Raw genomic sequence first — 16,387 nt, forward strand, 5'->3', positions numbered from 1 at the left:
TCCTATACAAAATTGGATATGAGCCACACCTACCAACAATTAGAATGGGATAGCACATTGAGAGAATATGTGACTATAAATACACACAAGGGTCTTTATCAGTGCACTCGCCCACTCTTTGGAGTATCATCTGCATGCACTATCTTCCAGAGAACAATGAAGAGTCTTTTTCAAGGACTTCCCCAAGTGGTAGTTTACCTAGATGATGTTCTGATCACAGGGTCAACCGAGACCAAACGCTTGGCCAACCTGGAGGAGATGCTAAGAAGTTTCATGGAAGCTGGCATATGATTAAAGAAGGAAAAATGCACATTTCAAGCGCCAGAAGTTACTTACCTGGGTCACAGGGCGGATGCCATCGGTTTGCATCCGGTAGGAGAGGAAGTTTGGGCAATAAAAGATGCCCCCTCACCATCTAATGTAACTGAGTTCAAGTCCTTCCTGCGTATGACAACTACTATAGCCGCTTCTTGCCTAACTTATCAACTGTGTTAGCATCATTGCACTTGTTAAAAAAGAATCACCGTTGGTTATGGAATTCACAACTGGAAGAAGCCTTTCTGAAAGTAAAGAAACTGATGTATTCGTCGTGTTTATTGGTACACTACGACCCATCAAAAGAGTTGGTATTAACATGTGATGCCTCTCCTAATGGTGTAGGAGCCGTGTTATCACATAGAATGGAAAATGGATCAGAAAGGCCCATTGGTTATGTCTCGAGAACCCTCTCCACAGCTGAGAAGGGTTATTCCCAGTTAGGAAAGGAAGGTTTATCGGTGGTAGTTGAAGTGAAGAAATTCCACCAGTACCTACATGGACAATATTTCACCATTGTGTCAGGCCATAAACCATTCATGGGTTTATTCAGTGAAGATAAGGCCATTCCACCAATCGCCTCAGCAAGAATACAACATTGGGCTCTGATATTATCTGCGTATGAGTATACTTTTACGTACCGCCCTGGCTTACATATTGCAAATATGGATGCACTCAGTTGTCTCCCATTACCAGATAGTATTGTACATGCTCCTGTTCCACAAGAAGTTGTGGTGTTACTGAATTTCCTGGATTCTTCGCCTGTGTGTGCAAAGCAAATTCAAAACTGGACGAACAGAGATACAATATTGTCAAAAGTCAGAAACTTTGTTTTGCAACGATGGTCAAATTTGCCTGTATCTGAAGATTTGAGACCATTCCATGCCAGAAACATAGGGCTAAGCTGTCAAGATGGAATTTTGTTGTGGGGGTCAAGAGTTGTTGTCCCATCACAAGGAAGGGAACTACTCTTGACAGAGCTTCACAGTGCGCATCCATGCGTATCAAAGATGAAACTGCTTGCGCAAAGCTATGTCTGGTGGCCAAGCATTAACAGTGATATTGAAAGTATGGTCAAGCACTGTCTCCATTGTCGGCAACAACAGAAGTTGCCTATTTCAGCTCCCCTGCATCTGTGGGAGTGGCCTGGTCGACCTCGGGTTAGGCTACACATTATTTATGTAGGACCATTCTTGGGTACCATGTTTTTGTTGATTATAGATGAACAATCAAAATGGATGGATCTATACGAAGTCAAATCACCAACATCAAGCGCAACTGTCAAGAAGCTGCGTCACTGCTTTAGCATACATGGCCTACCTGAAATCATCATTTCTGATAATGGTACAGCCTTTACCAGCACAGAGTTTCAGAAATTCATCGATCTGAATGGAATCAGACATATTAAAATAGCCCCTTACCATCCCTCATCCAATCATTTAGCCGAGGGAGCTGTACAAACTTTCAAGTCTGGTAAGAAAAGATTATCAGAAGGGAATCTAGAATCTCAGCTTTGCTGCTTTCTTCTCAGTGATCATACAATGTCACATTCGACAACGGGTTCAACACCATCTGAATTATTGATGAAACGCCACCTACATACACGATTAAGTCTGGTGTTTCTAAATTTATAGGGGAAGGTAGAGCCGAATCAGTGTAATCAAAAATTAAATCACGATATGCACAGCAAAGCATACACATTCAGTGTAGGTCACACAGTATTTGTGCGAAATTTCGGAACTGGACTTGTTGGGTTCCTGGAACCAATGTCTCAGAGACTGATCCATTATCTTTCCAAGTACAAGTGGAAGTTAGAATTATTCGTAAACATGTAGAGCATATTCGTGTTAGAGAGTCATTCCAACAACCAACTATTCTGCCTGTGATTAACATCAAAATGTCAAATCCTGAGGTGCCAGGTCAACCTGGAATAGACATGCTGAGGTCTCTGTCGTGTTGCCAAACCCTGAACTGCCACTTTCTAAAGTAGTGTCTCATGTTGATGTTCCAGATCCTGTCGATCCTGTTGAAGAACCTCAAGCAGTAGAGCTGTATCAGGACATTACCTCAGAGGCTTGCTCTTTAATCACCTGAAGTTGTATGTGTGTATATGTTGTTGGATATTCAATGTTTCCTGTAAATAGAAATTGTAAAAAAAAAAAGACTAAAGGGGGAGGAAATGTAGAAACTGTGGGTATAGACTCTCCTACTGTCTATCAGGGATCATGTGGTGTTCTGGGAGGCTCAGAATAATGAGCCCTAAGTGTGGGCAATCCGGGCAGGGGGACTGGGCGGTGGGGCTTTCTGATGAGAGTCCTGATCAAGCATGTAGCACCTGAAAAGCTCTCTGTAATAAGGTTACCCATTTCTTGTTGAAACCTGTCCACTCCATCGAGTCATTACATCAGATTAATGTCCGAGGCCCAACCATTTCAATTGCTTCATCAATGTCCATCCTTTCATCATCAGGTCAGAAGTGGGGATATTGGCTGATGATTGCACAATGTTCAGCACCATTCACAACTCCTCAGATGTTGAAGTAGCCCATGTGCAAATGCAGCAAGACCTGGACAATATCTAGACTTAGGCTGATATAGGCAAATAACATTCACACCACACAAGTGCCAGGCAATGACCATCTCCAACAATAGAGAATTTAACCATTGCTCCTTGATATTCAATGGCATTACCATCACTGAATCTTCCACTATCAACATCCTGGGGGTTACTATTGACCAGAAACTGAACTGGACTAGCCATATAAATACTGTGGCTGCATGAGCAGGTCAGAGGCTAGGAATCCTGTGGCGAGTAACCCACCTCCTGACTCCCCAAAGCCTGTCCACCATCTACAAGGCACAAGTCAGGAGTGAGATGGAATACTCTCCACTTACCTGGATGAATGCAGCCCCAACAAACTCAAGATGCTCGACACCATCCAGGACATAGCAGCCTGCTTGATTGGCACCATATCCACAAACATTCACTCCCTCCACCACCAATGCACGGAGCCAGCGGTGTGTACCATCTACAATATGCACTCCAGGAACTCACCAAGCCTCCTTAGACAGCACCTTCCAAACCCACAACCACTACCATCTAGAAGGACAAGGGCAGCAGATACATAGGAACACCACCATCTGGAAGTTGCCCTCCAAGCCACTCACCATCCTGACTTGGAAATATATTGCCATTCCTTCACTGTCGCTGGGTCAAATTCCTGGAATGAGCTCTCTAACAGCACTGTGGGTGTACCTACACCACATGGAGTGCAGCAGTTCAAAAAGGCAGCACACTACCACCTTCTCAAGGGCAATTGCAGATGGACAATAAATACTGGCCTAGCCAGCAATGCCCATATCCCATAAATGAATAAAAAAACCTCAAATCTAGAGGTACAATTGGCATGAATAAGAGTCTCAGTTGCAGATGATCTGAGGCAGGGGCAAAGTTGGGCAATGTTACTGAAATGGAAAAAGACAATCTTAGTGATAGCTCAGATAAATGACCAGAAACTCATTTCAGGGTTAAATATGACACCAAGGTGTAGCCTCAGGCAATTGCCAGAGCGAGGGATGGAGGCAGTGGCTAGGGAATGGATTTTGTGGTGAGGACCAAATACACTGGCTTAGGTCTTCCCAATATTTAACTGGAGGACATTTCTGCTCATCTATTTACTAAATGACAGACAAGAAATCTGCCAATTTAGAGGGAGTTAAAGAGTCAAGAGAGGTGGTAGTAAGGCTGAATCGGATATATGTAGATGTGGAAACTGGCATGTTTTTTGATGATATTATTGGGATGTAGATGAGAAATAGGAGGGGGCCAAGTATAGATCCTTGTGGGATGCCAGAGGTAACAGTACAGGAGTGAGAAAAGGAACCATTGCAGGTGATTCTCTGACTGTGGTTTGTCACAACATTGGATTACAGCCCCAAAATACTTACAGGCATATTGAACTTCTAAGGAAGATATGTGGTTTTTAAAAAGACATACAAGCAAAAGCTGGCTGAGAATGTAAAATAATCACCTTCTGGGAAATTCTTATGTGGATTATGCTTGACCGACCAGTCCACAGAGAACCTAGAATATCGCACGTAAAAGGTGTCAAGGCTTACTTCAGACAGAGATACTTGAAAGGAAGAGATGAATTGCAAAAGACTGAACTTTAATCTTCTGTGGTTGTGGAGACAATGGAGACTGATTACCGCATCTCAGTAAAACAGCTAAAACCATCTCTTGTTAAGTTACATCTGAGTTAAAAGAAAACAGGCTCTGGGTGAAAGGCATTTTTGTTTCTTCCCTTCCAGGAATACACAAGGAAAGGGGTTACAAAGCCACCTGCAGACCTGATCTGTGTGTTCTAATTCTGGCGTGCTAGTATGTGCTAGTGGGAGTCACAGCAGAAGAAGATCGACCCACCCCATTGCAGCTTGTAAACAAAGGCTCTCTCCTCTCCTTCTGTTGCTAGGGGCAAGTCAACAAAGGAAATGGGTTAACTTCTTCAGCTAACAAGCAGAACCAAGTGTCTCCAAACCAACTGCTTAACTGCCAAAGTTAGCTCCGCCAGAATCACCCAACTTAACGACTGCAACGTTGAGCCATCCACACCTCATAGACAAGCCAAAGACTGATTCGTATATCCTTTTTAACTTTTATTTTTGGACTCACCTTCTCATTTCTGATCTTTGTGTATGTGTGTTGTGTTTTTATTATTTTTTCTTGGGTTTTTAGCAACTAATAAACTCACTCTTTATTTGACTTAAGAAAGCCTGGCTAAATTGGTTCCTTCTAAAACATTAATATATTTGGACTGGGAAAATGTATCCATGAGGGAAAGGGCCCCTTTTAATTTAACCTTGCTGCAATCAACCAAGGGGGTTGAATAAAGAAGAAGGGCCAGCTCATTTCTCCTCACCCGAGGGCATAACAAATTGGGGGTCCCATTCAGGAAGTTAACAAATTGGGGGACCTCAGCCGGGGACCGGTCGTAACAAATTGGGGGCTCGGTGCCAGAAAGCACCCACAGATGAAACAAAAGGATTAGAGATGGGAAAGCAAGTTGTTACTTTGAAACCAATTTTAAAAAAGCTGCAAAAAAGTTTTCTTGAGTCTGTACCTCTGAAGTGTAGAAATATTTACATTTGATGCCAATGATTTTCTAGGAGAAGGGGAAGTAACTTTTGAGGATTTAAAAATTCTGTCCCTCGAAGAGTTAAAAGAGCTAACTCAGGACTAGAGATTCCCTCAGATGAGATGTCTAATATTACTGTGGGTGGCCGGAACATAATGTGACAAATGTAAGGCAAGACTATGAAAAGAAGTAGAATTGCTGAGAACGCAGCTAGATCAGGAACAAAAAGAATTCGAGTTCCAAGCATTAGAACTTGAGATGAGAAGAAGAGAAAGAGATGAGAGAGAATTTCAGGACAGAGAGTGGAAAAGGGAAAGAGAGAAAAAGGAAATGGAAAGAGAGAGGTGGGAAGAAGAGGAAGCTTCTGTATACATGACAATGCTGAGAAGAATTCCTACTTCTCCAAACATTGCTTAATTACATTGCATGGTGTGCGTAGTTCAGTTCCCTGGTCAATGATCTCGGCTCACAAATGTAATTTTATATTGAAGAATGAAATACTATCTTAAAAAATGAAGAATGCCTGTTCTGAAGAATGAAATATTCCACTGCAGTATGACTTGATATCTTCGGAAGATCAGAACAATAAATTGCGGGATTAAAAAATACTCAGCCAGTAATAATGCTATTTATTTAGAAATGGTGAAGGTGTCTGTTAAACTGCTGACAAAGCAATACCATACAAGCTTGTAATTTTGCAGGGCGATATTGTACAATATAATTTCTATTCCAATGGTTGTGACTCTGACTAATTTTCTAGCTATGCATGGATCCTCAGATAAAGTTGAGCAATAAAATGAACACTCATGGCACTGACCTGAGATTCCCCTTGTTGGTTGCATATTTGATGTGATTACAAATATAGTTGAACATTCCATGAGCACTGGTACAGTCACGGGCATCAAAAACCTGCAAACATTACAGCAAAATTAGCGGACTCATAAAAAGGCAATCTATCAGATGCTATTATTTTATTTTCAAGTACTATGCTCCGTTGTTTCAAATTTGTCTTCTTTCTTCTATAATATTATTCCGTGTTCCTGAACCAGCATAATATCCAGTACATAGCACGTAGTACTATAAAAACACAGAGCTATAGGGTGCTTCTGAATGATAAAGAAATACCACTAATGGCTTTAGGTGCAATTTCAGAATCTTACAGTAATGCTGGTTAAATTCTGCAGTGTTCGAAAGGAAAAGATTATCCGGTCTGGAGTTACCCATTTCCACCTATTGGTTATATTTCTGAAATAACATCCACAGGGTAATAAGCACTTGTTAGAGAAAGAGAAGCTAATCCCTTGAATGAGGCTCCCAACTAGAACCATTAAAGAATTCCACATAAAAATCTTTCTCTTTCAGATGCTGGCAATTCTACTGTACGTTTGTTTTTTTTAAGTTAAAATTATTCACACATGTCCTCTGTATCTCTACAGGATCATATTATTTTAGTTGTCGTCTTGGTAATTGAGTCTTATTCATCAATTGGTGGAAACTCGTCAGGATAGATCTTGACTTAGGGCGTTAATGTAAAACAAGTTATCGCAAGCTGGCAGCCTCCTTGATGGAAATAAAAATCAATTGAAATGTAAAATCCACTATCATCAATTATACACTAGGGGGAGTTGGTAGCATAGTGGCAATGTCACTGAACTAGCGATTCAGAGACCCAGGCTAATTTTCTGGGGACATGTGTTCAAACCACAATATGGCAGCTGCTGGAGTTTAAATTCAATCAATAAAATCTGGAATTGAATGCTAGTCTCAGTAATAGTGCCACAAAACTGTCATCAATTGCCATAAAAGCCCTTCTGCTTCATTCAAGAAAACCTGCTATCCTTACTGAGTTCTCACCTACATGTGACTCCAAACCTGGCTGATTCTTAACTGCCCTCTGAAATGGCCTGGCAATTAAGTTCAAGGGCAATTGGGGATGGGCAGCAAATGCTGGCCTTGCCACTGATGTCCATGCCCACATCCCATGAAAGAATAAAATTACATCTAAAGATTGAAAAATAAATTTGGCATTCTTTTTGTATTGCATTCGCCTTTCTCTGCTCTTTACACCTCCATTTGTGATAGCACTATTCTCATACAATCCCTGGGAAATACCTGCAACTTAGACCACTGGATCCTCCCAATGCAGCGGGTAGCATTTCGCCAGGCATGCTTGGCCCCATAAATTAGCTCGGTATCTTTAAGCTGGTAAGTGCCAGTTGTTTCAATTTCGTTTGTCACCTCCTCGATCCTCTGAAGGTGGGTCTTAGACTCATGCCTACAGTGCAAAACAAAGAACTTTATACTTGTAATAAATAGCACCCAATATAACTGAATGTTTACTTGGGAGACAAAAGTTCCATTTGCCACGGTCTATGCTAGTTTTTGCATTTTTGAATGCTTTTTCTTTTAGTTTTATTTTGACCCTTACCTCTTTAGTCACCCATAGTTTTGGCAAATAAAGCTATTTCCCTTTAGGGGTAAAAACTGGTTCTGTATCAGGTTACATTCTTTCTTGAGCACCTCCAGCTGTTTTACCCATTAACAGATTGGCCCAGTTTACTGTGAACAGTCGACCGGTGAGTTACCCAAAGTATACAAGCATGTGACTCCTCAAGAGAATTTTATTTAATCTAATTATTGAAATTTGAATCAGATAAGATCATTTTAAACAGGTGTAAATTAAATAATTGCCTTCTGATGGACGTATAATACTGGTTAATAAAGTCTGCTGCCAGTGGAAGTAGCTTCTCATTTTTTCGGGCTTCATTGGGTTTTCTTACTTGCTGATTTGGCATCATAATTGATCCCATGCAAATCTGTTCTGTACAGCCAGCTGCCTGCAAGCACAAAACATGTTGAACATTTTCTGGAACCGTAACACACTTATTTGCATTAAAATGCTCAAAAGTTGCCAGCAAAGGCCACAATTTGAAGATCTGAAAAGCTGACCTTTACTGTTCCAGAGTTCAGATGCAATGTGTCGTTTAAAACAGCGCCTGTTTCCCAGTTCTTTATCTTAATAAAACGGGGACATTTGGATGGACTGCCATTTGACAAACTTTTCATAGGTGACGCTCCCCCGGATGGGATTATCTGAAATAAATTAACCATTCACTTTAGTTTACAACAGCTTGTTGAAATCAGTATGTGTAAACGCACAGCAAAGTTACCAAATAACATTACGTTAAAAGGGAATCAGAGTTTTCCCTGTATGGTACCAACACAGACACATAGATTAACTTCTTAAAATTTGGCGGTCTGGGTAAAATGAGTCAGTATTTTCCACTGTAGGAATACAGTTCAAATCTGGAATGAGGCAGGTGAAATAAAGGTTTTAATTCTGGTGTCTGTAAGCGGTTAAAACCCAGGGAGCTAATGTGTCTAGCATACATGAGATGACATTACAAAATGATTTGGCAAATCAGGAAAATGATCTATGATTTAGTAAGACTATTCAGGGTAGTCACAGAGTAGGAGAGTTCTTTCTCAAGTTAGCATTTACAGTGACCCCATCATCCACCATTATGGAGGCTGTTGGTGGATAATTAAAATGAGAGGTACGGAGATGAAGATAAACAAATACACTGCAAACAGGAAAAGAAGCGTTATTTATTTTTGATATCCCCTGTCCGGAAAACATTCCAGCAGATAATCAGGCTGACAGATAATTTAAATGTAACTAATATAAGCTGTAATTGTATTGACTTTATTATGTTATACAGGTAATCAGAACTGGGATAACCAGCTGAAAATGAAAGCCTTATGTTTCTGAATTTAGTTCTCTTTAAGCAGAGACAATGAGCAACACTTTACATTGAAGCTGATTTAAAGCTTTGAATTTGAATAATTTTTGCTAAGAATTTGTAATATTACTTGATTGAAGTATATAAGATCCTGAACGGTATTGACAAGGTGGACGTGGGTAGGATGTTTCCTCAGGTGGCTGAGTCCAGAACTAGGGGGCACAGTTTTAAAATTTGGGGTCGCCCTTTTAGGACAGAGATGAAGAGAATTTTTTTCTCTCAGAGGATCGTGCAACTTTGGAACTCTCTGCCTCAGAAGGCGGAGGTAGATAGATTTTTGCTAGGCAAGGGAATCAAAGGTTATCAGGGGTAGGTTGGAATGTGCATTTGAGACACAAACAGATCAGCCATAATCTTGGTGAATGGCAGCAGAACAGGCTCAAGGAGCCGAATGGCCTACATTTGCTCCTATTGCATATGTTTGTGTTGTAAGGATCAAATGAAGTTAAATAAAAACAAAAGAAATGCCAATTTGAAGAGATTGATTACATTGACATTCAGCACAAGGGTACTTTCCTTAGGTATGTATCTAAGAAACTGCTGGAAAAACACAGTTGCAGCCAGTTGTTACTGTCTGGGGTTGCCAAAATATTCTTTGCATATTTTGTTTTGCAGTTCAAGGCACTCAAGAAAGACAACTTCACGTGCTTAAAGCCTCTTGCACATCCCCGATTTTTATTGGTCCATCATTAGGTAGCTGTGCCTTCAGCGGCCTAACCTCTAACTTCGGATTTTCATCCTGAAATCTCTCTGCCTGTCTACGTATTCCAATTAAACCTTTCACTTTGAACATGCTGGTCACTTGTCCGAATATCTTTTCATGTGGCTCGGTGTCACATTTGTCTGATAGTGATCCTGTGAAGTATCTTGGCATGTTTTTCATTTAATGCTACAAGTTCAACTGACTCTCAGGAATGTTTGTAGAGATAAAGGTCTGGTGGAGAAAGGGCAGACAATGGTCAGGATTTCCGGTCTCACAGCAAAATTCCCGCCTGGTGTCAACTGTCAAGTCTTTCGGCCCATTTTCCAGATGATTTCCATGTGGGCGGGACCAGAAAATCCCGGCCAATGACTGCAACACAGGACATTATCAGCTGTGTAGTTCAGTAGCACCAATCTCTTGCAGGTCAGATCAGTTGAGATTTTAAAAGGAACCTCACTAATAGCAGGATAGCAAACCAACGAGCAGTCAAGTAAAGCAATGCTCTAACTTCTCATTACGGCTGCAATTTAACGGCCCCTTGACGAACAGGCTGGGAAGGCTGGCAAAATGGCGCATGAAGGCATCAGACTCATGCCTGGTGTCTTCCTGCCACCATGTCATTTTGCCAGTGGCAGGAAATCTGGCACCACCTGCACTCTGTGATGAACATGCCTGGCCCCCGGCAACCCCAACCCCGCTTATTCCTCTTCAAGGCTGCCTCAGCCATTAAGTCACATTTTCCTCAGAGCTGCAGCCGCAGCAATAGCCACCATTAGCTAGGAGGCTGCTGAGCTACCAGCACTGTCGATTCCTCTTGTGGGTGGGCTGCATGGCCACCAGCAGGGTTTTGCCTTGCTGTGTCCTGTTGCCCACTGAAGCCGAGTCGCCTCCCATTTGCAATACTGGTGGGAGGCTGCAGACAGTTGGCAAATTTCCAAGCTAAGTCCTTACCCAGAATAAAAGGCTTCAACTTAGTTTTTTAAAGTTTCTATTTGCCATTGGATTAACAATGATTTGAAAAACTTGTTTTTTTCCCCAAATTTCTACCTTTTCTCCCAATTCTTAAAGACATCACTGGCTGAATAAATGCTGACCATGCCCTGCTATCTCACCCAAATGCCCAATTAAAGTGTGTGAGTCGGGACACAGGGGCTGTATTTTCCGGACCCACCAGTGGCCGGTGTTTTCTGGTGTCACCGAAAGTCAATGGGCCTATGGCTGGCTCTCCAAATTTTTCGTTCCTGCCCACGACAGGTCCCGCCTGCAAATCCCAGCCAGAGTGACAATAAACTACTCCACCATGATGTAGCAGCTGAATCCAATCATAACCTCATGTGATGTACACATGTGCACTCAGTCATTGGTTGGTGATCAGAACCAATGGCTCTGGCTGATTATTTTCCCCCTCTCTAGCCCATGGACGCCAAAAAGAATTATAATAAAAGCAAAATACTGCGGATGCTAAAAACCTGAAACAAAAACAGAAAATGCTGGAAAAAAACTCAGCAGGTCTAACAGCATCTGTGGAGGGAAAGGCAGAGTTAACCTTTCGAGTCCGTATGACTGAAGAAGAGTCATGCGGACTCGAAACATTAACACAGATGCTGTTAGGCCTGCTGAACTTTTTCCAGCATTTTCTGTTTTAGCGTTGAAAAAGAATTATAGTGTCCTTTAGTTAAGATTCAGGTTGTGTAACTCACTGCACTTATCTAGTAAAAGAATGGGAGTGTTAAAATAATGAAATACTTTTCCTCGAAGCTTATTTCCATGCTGCAATCAACTGGATCAAATACTTTCTAATTGATGTTTCCAATTTTGAACATTGCATATTTTTAAAATGTATCAATAAAATACTAACTGTTAATTAATCAGGAATGATCCAAGTGCTTACTTAATGCCATTTTTGTTACCAAACAGATCTTTATTGTTTGATATTTAATGTATTTGTGATGTCAGCCAGTGTTAGCAGTAAATTCTCTTACCTGTTCAGAATAAGGGTTAGGAAGAACTGTTGGCATATTTTCATTTTTCCATAGATCATAAAACACTTGGTCATTCTTGGCTTGAGGTTGCAAACACTGCTGGCTTACCTCACCCCTGTAGGTGAACATTATTTTTTAATAATTCATTGATAATAAAACAGACTTATACACCTTTTCCATTTCATCAATGATTCATGGGAGAATACAAACTTAGTACTGTACTTCAATACAATTTCTTTGGCATGTGTGTGTATATATCTATATATATATATATATAATATATATATATGCTATTCATGCCATCTCACTGGGATTTCAACTAACCATATCCCAAAGAGATCAGGAAAATCCCTATGGAAATTCTATTCCTTTTTTAATCTCTTTCTTCTCGGGCTTCATGTGTTTTTCTCAAGTGGGTAAATGGTTGTACTATGTGTGGAAAGAGTGGGCTTGATTGCCCCAATGGGTTTTTCCCAAACTAGTGAGAGACAGAAAAACAGAGACTGAGGGAGAGAGAGAGGGAGACAGAGGAAGACATAGAGAGAGAGAGAGAGAGAAATGGCACAATATAGCATAAAGAAGCCAAATCAATGCTTGGTCATAAAAGGAATCAGATGAAGTGAGATGAGCACCAAGAGCACAGTTATATTTACCACATCACTTCAATTTATACAATAGTCTCTAACCAGTGATTTCTGTCAGAATTTTATACCTTGATGCAATCACCAGAATATTTTTTGTGATACATCAATACTATACAATAATGCATGTGATTGCCAAATAAATCAAAAGTGACATTTTAAATATGGCAAATCTGGGGCCAATATCTGCCACTCCACCTGCCTGAAGGAATAATTATAAAAAAAACACATCACTTCATTGTAATAGAAAAGAATTAAACACGTTTATCAATGAGTATGGATCTTAATTAGACATAAAATCAGTTCTTCCTCACAACAACCTATAGCTCACCCTTTGAGCTCCTGCCTGATGATGTTGGACTAAGCTGAGAAAAGCTGACTATAGGATGTATAACTGTGCACTGGGAGTTGGCCTGCTGTTATTAGAGCCATTGGTCATGGAGCTGAAAATAAATAATGGACCAGAATGACTGTGACAAAAATAGCTAATTTTACAGTTAAGAAGGGTCACACTTGGGTAGGTCATATGCTAACAACCCTATCAATTAAACAGTCCATTTTATTTACTATTTTTCTAAACAGGCCTCACATCCAATGTGTCGATCGGTTTTATTTTGTCTTATAATCAGCTACCTAGGACTGTGCCAGAGATATTGTTGAAAATTATTACTATGTGATGGAAATGTTCATCTGAGAATGAGGAAAATGAAGAATATGCAATGAAGAGTTGGTTAATGACAGACAGAGATTATCAAGGATTGACGAGAATTGGTGTTGTATCAAAGGATTATGTCATGAGGCAAGGCTGTGAGAAAACGTCAAAGAAAGCAAAACACATGGGATCTTATAACAGTGTGCAAAATAATAAACAGTGTGGACGAGGCAGCCTCCCAATATTCTTCTTCTGAAAAATTCAGCCCTCGCAGTGTAAATAGCTTCCTACATCTGTACTGTATTCGCCTGTAGTGACCTCAAACTGTTAAACTGCCCACAGTTGTCAAATACCAAAGTTCCTGGACAATCTTACACTCTACTACCTCAGTAAAACTGGGGCTTTGTATTACCATGATCACTGACATTGAATGCCAAATCCCAGTGTCAGCACATGCAAATCAAGGAGTCAAACTAAGACTTGTGATCTCCTCAAAATGCACTAGTCAGGTGGTCTTTTATTTCTGATTCCAGTCTTCCTCTCTGTCTCTCTGTCTCTCTCCTTTGCTTTCTAAAGTTCATAAAACACAAAACAAATACTAGAACAAGTGTGCACTCAGGATATTCTCATGTTTTCTCTCTCATATACACATCTACACAGAAACAGCTTCTCTGATTATAAGATAAACATTTTGAATTTGTCTTCAAGTTTTTTTTTGGCAGAGCCTACAAAAACCTCAAGAGAAAATTATCTCTCATGATAATGGACTGAACAGCACTAGATCCTGGAAAATTAACTGCACTGCACATGTTCAGACATTATAGTCAGAATTCAGCTGACCATGTCACAGCTTTAGCCATTATTATCAAGTCAAAGTCCAGTCTTGTGAGAGATTCTGTGGTTTTAAAGTAAAATCTTTAATGGAGGCATTAAAAGACAATTCAATAATTCAAGATAAATGTAATCATATTATTTACGAAATTTTATATGCATTTTTATTTTTTGAACCCTTATTTTAGGCATTAGATACTTCAATTAATGAAGAAACGATGGTAGTTTATTTTGGGGGGTTTCAAAAGGCACTGTGAGAGGTCAGAACCCATTGGTCAGATTGTTCAACTTGGTGGCCAGATTGTGTAGTGATAAGATCAGACATTCATTTTTCATTGTAACATGCACCTCGGGATTCATGAACGAAAAGCTTGACACAAAAAAGTGACAACAGGAAGTCAAATGGCATAATTGCGCTGATATAAGATTTCTACTATCAGTCCACTCTGCAACTGGCACTGATGTTGCAAAGGTAAAAAGCCAATAGTCCAAATCAATAAATCAGGATGCAATCATTTAAAGCAACAGAACATTGAACAAAGCTGGAAGATGTGCAGAAATGCACTTGAAAGCAATTGAATAAATAGCAAGGGTGTTATGTTAACAGAACTCAGCTAGTCCGCTGCTTAAAAAGACACAAATTCGGAAAACACACAAGCACAGTTAAGATGATGAATGCAAAAGTAAATTCTTTGGGCTCTCTTTTGTCCCAAGATTCAATCAGATGTTTCTTAACCTTTTTCCCTCTTCTAGGTGATAGGCAAGAGATTATCAAGTACTTTCTATAGATAAGGATTCAATAAAAGGTCTCAGCTGGAATATCGTGTACAATGCTGGACACCACATTTTCCATAGGTTATTAAAGCCCTGAGAGGATAAAGAGGAGGTTTCCCAGGAATATGCGATTTCAGTTATGTGGTGAGGCTGGAGAAGCTGAGATTGCTTCACATGGAGCAGAAAAGGTTGAGGGGAAATGTAATTGTGGTTTTCAAAATAATAAGGGGTTTTGATAAAGCAATTAAGGAGGAACTTTTTCTTCTGGCAAGTGTGTTGGTAACCAAAGGTCACAGATGTAAAATAATTGACAAATTAACTGGAGGAGAAATGTTTTTCACACAGAGGGTTGTTAAGATCTAGAATGTCCTGCCTGAAAGGGCAGTGGAATCAGATTCCATAGGGATTCTCAACAGGCAATCGGAAATAGGCTTGAAGGAAACTAATTTGCTCGGAGAAGAGGGCTGGGTATGGGATTAATTTGGACGGCCCTTTCAAAATGTTTTCAATGATACAAATGGTATGAACAGCCTTCTTCTGTGCTGTAAGAATCTATGATTCTAAAACATATTTCAGGATACCAGGACAGGAGAGGCAACAGGTTAAAATTGCTAAAAGGATTATTGTTAACATGATAAATTTCAGACGAGTCATAAACACTTGGAACAAAGTCTCAATTGGTGGAAGAGGCATGACATCAGATTCATCCAATCGTGTGTTAGATGATGCAATTGCAAATGGGGTGGTGGTGGGGAATGTAGGAGAGCGACGAGGCATGGGGCTTTTATTTTGGACAGCTGAGCTAAAGTTTTAATTTTGAGAGTGATCTGGTTGAGTCAGATGCAAATGCCTAAAAACAAAAAAAAATCCATTTGGCAGGTAAAACCTGAAAACATGTATCTCCTCGAACTGTGCTAGGCAATTGGTCTTTTATTTTTGACTGCAATCTCTTTCTCTCTCCTCTCTCTCCCTCTCTCTCTTTCTCACTTTACTTTCTGAAATTTTTGTAAAGCACAAAACAACAACTACAAGTGTGCACTCAGAATATTCTCATGCTTTCTCTCTCACATATACATTCACAGAGAAACAGCTTCTCTGATTTTAAAATAAACCTTTTGATTTTATTGAGCTTTTTAGCAGAAATTACAAAAAACTCGAGAAAAATCCTTCTAATTATAATGAGCTGAACAGTACTGATGGATCCTGGAAAATTGGGTACTTTGCACATGTTCAGACATAGTCAGAATTCAACTGTCACAGCTCTAGCCATAAGTATCAAGTCTAAGTCCAAACTTTTGAGAGTTCCTGAGGTTTTCAAGTAAAAACGTTAATGGAGGCATTAAAAAATACAAAAGGCAATTCAACAATTGAAAATAAATGTAATCTATTATTTGTGAGTATGCACTTTTGAGTATTTTTGTTTTTTTGAATCCCAATTTTGGACATTAGATATTTCAAGTACTGAAGAAAAGATGGTAATTGATTTTTTGCGGTTTCAAAAAGAATGTTGAGAGATTTGTCAGAACCCATTAGCCAGATTGTTCAATCTGAT

The 16,387-nt window shown here is 40.0% G+C and overlaps 1 protein-coding gene across 1 annotated transcript in view; it reads right to left on the bottom strand.

Annotated features, from left to right (window-relative positions):
• The window catches only part of nos1 (nitric oxide synthase 1 (neuronal)), a 98,649-nt gene that overhangs the window by 61,320 nt on the left and 20,942 nt on the right, over nt 1-16,387 (bottom strand). The window contains exons 3-7 of the mRNA XM_078554027.1: nt 11,938-12,052; nt 8,399-8,542; nt 8,141-8,286; nt 7,562-7,724; nt 6,267-6,358 (exon numbers count right to left, since the gene is read on the bottom strand). Of these exons, the coding sequence (XP_078410153.1) occupies nt 6,267-6,358; nt 7,562-7,724; nt 8,141-8,286; nt 8,399-8,542; nt 11,938-12,052 (660 nt within the window). The remainder of the gene's footprint in view (nt 1-6,266; nt 6,359-7,561; nt 7,725-8,140; nt 8,287-8,398; nt 8,543-11,937; nt 12,053-16,387) is intronic.

The sequence above is a fragment of the Cetorhinus maximus genome, chromosome 12 (assembly GCF_964194155.1).
Source record: "Cetorhinus maximus chromosome 12, sCetMax3.hap1.1, whole genome shotgun sequence".
Taxonomy (NCBI): Eukaryota; Metazoa; Chordata; class Chondrichthyes; order Lamniformes; family Cetorhinidae; genus Cetorhinus; species Cetorhinus maximus.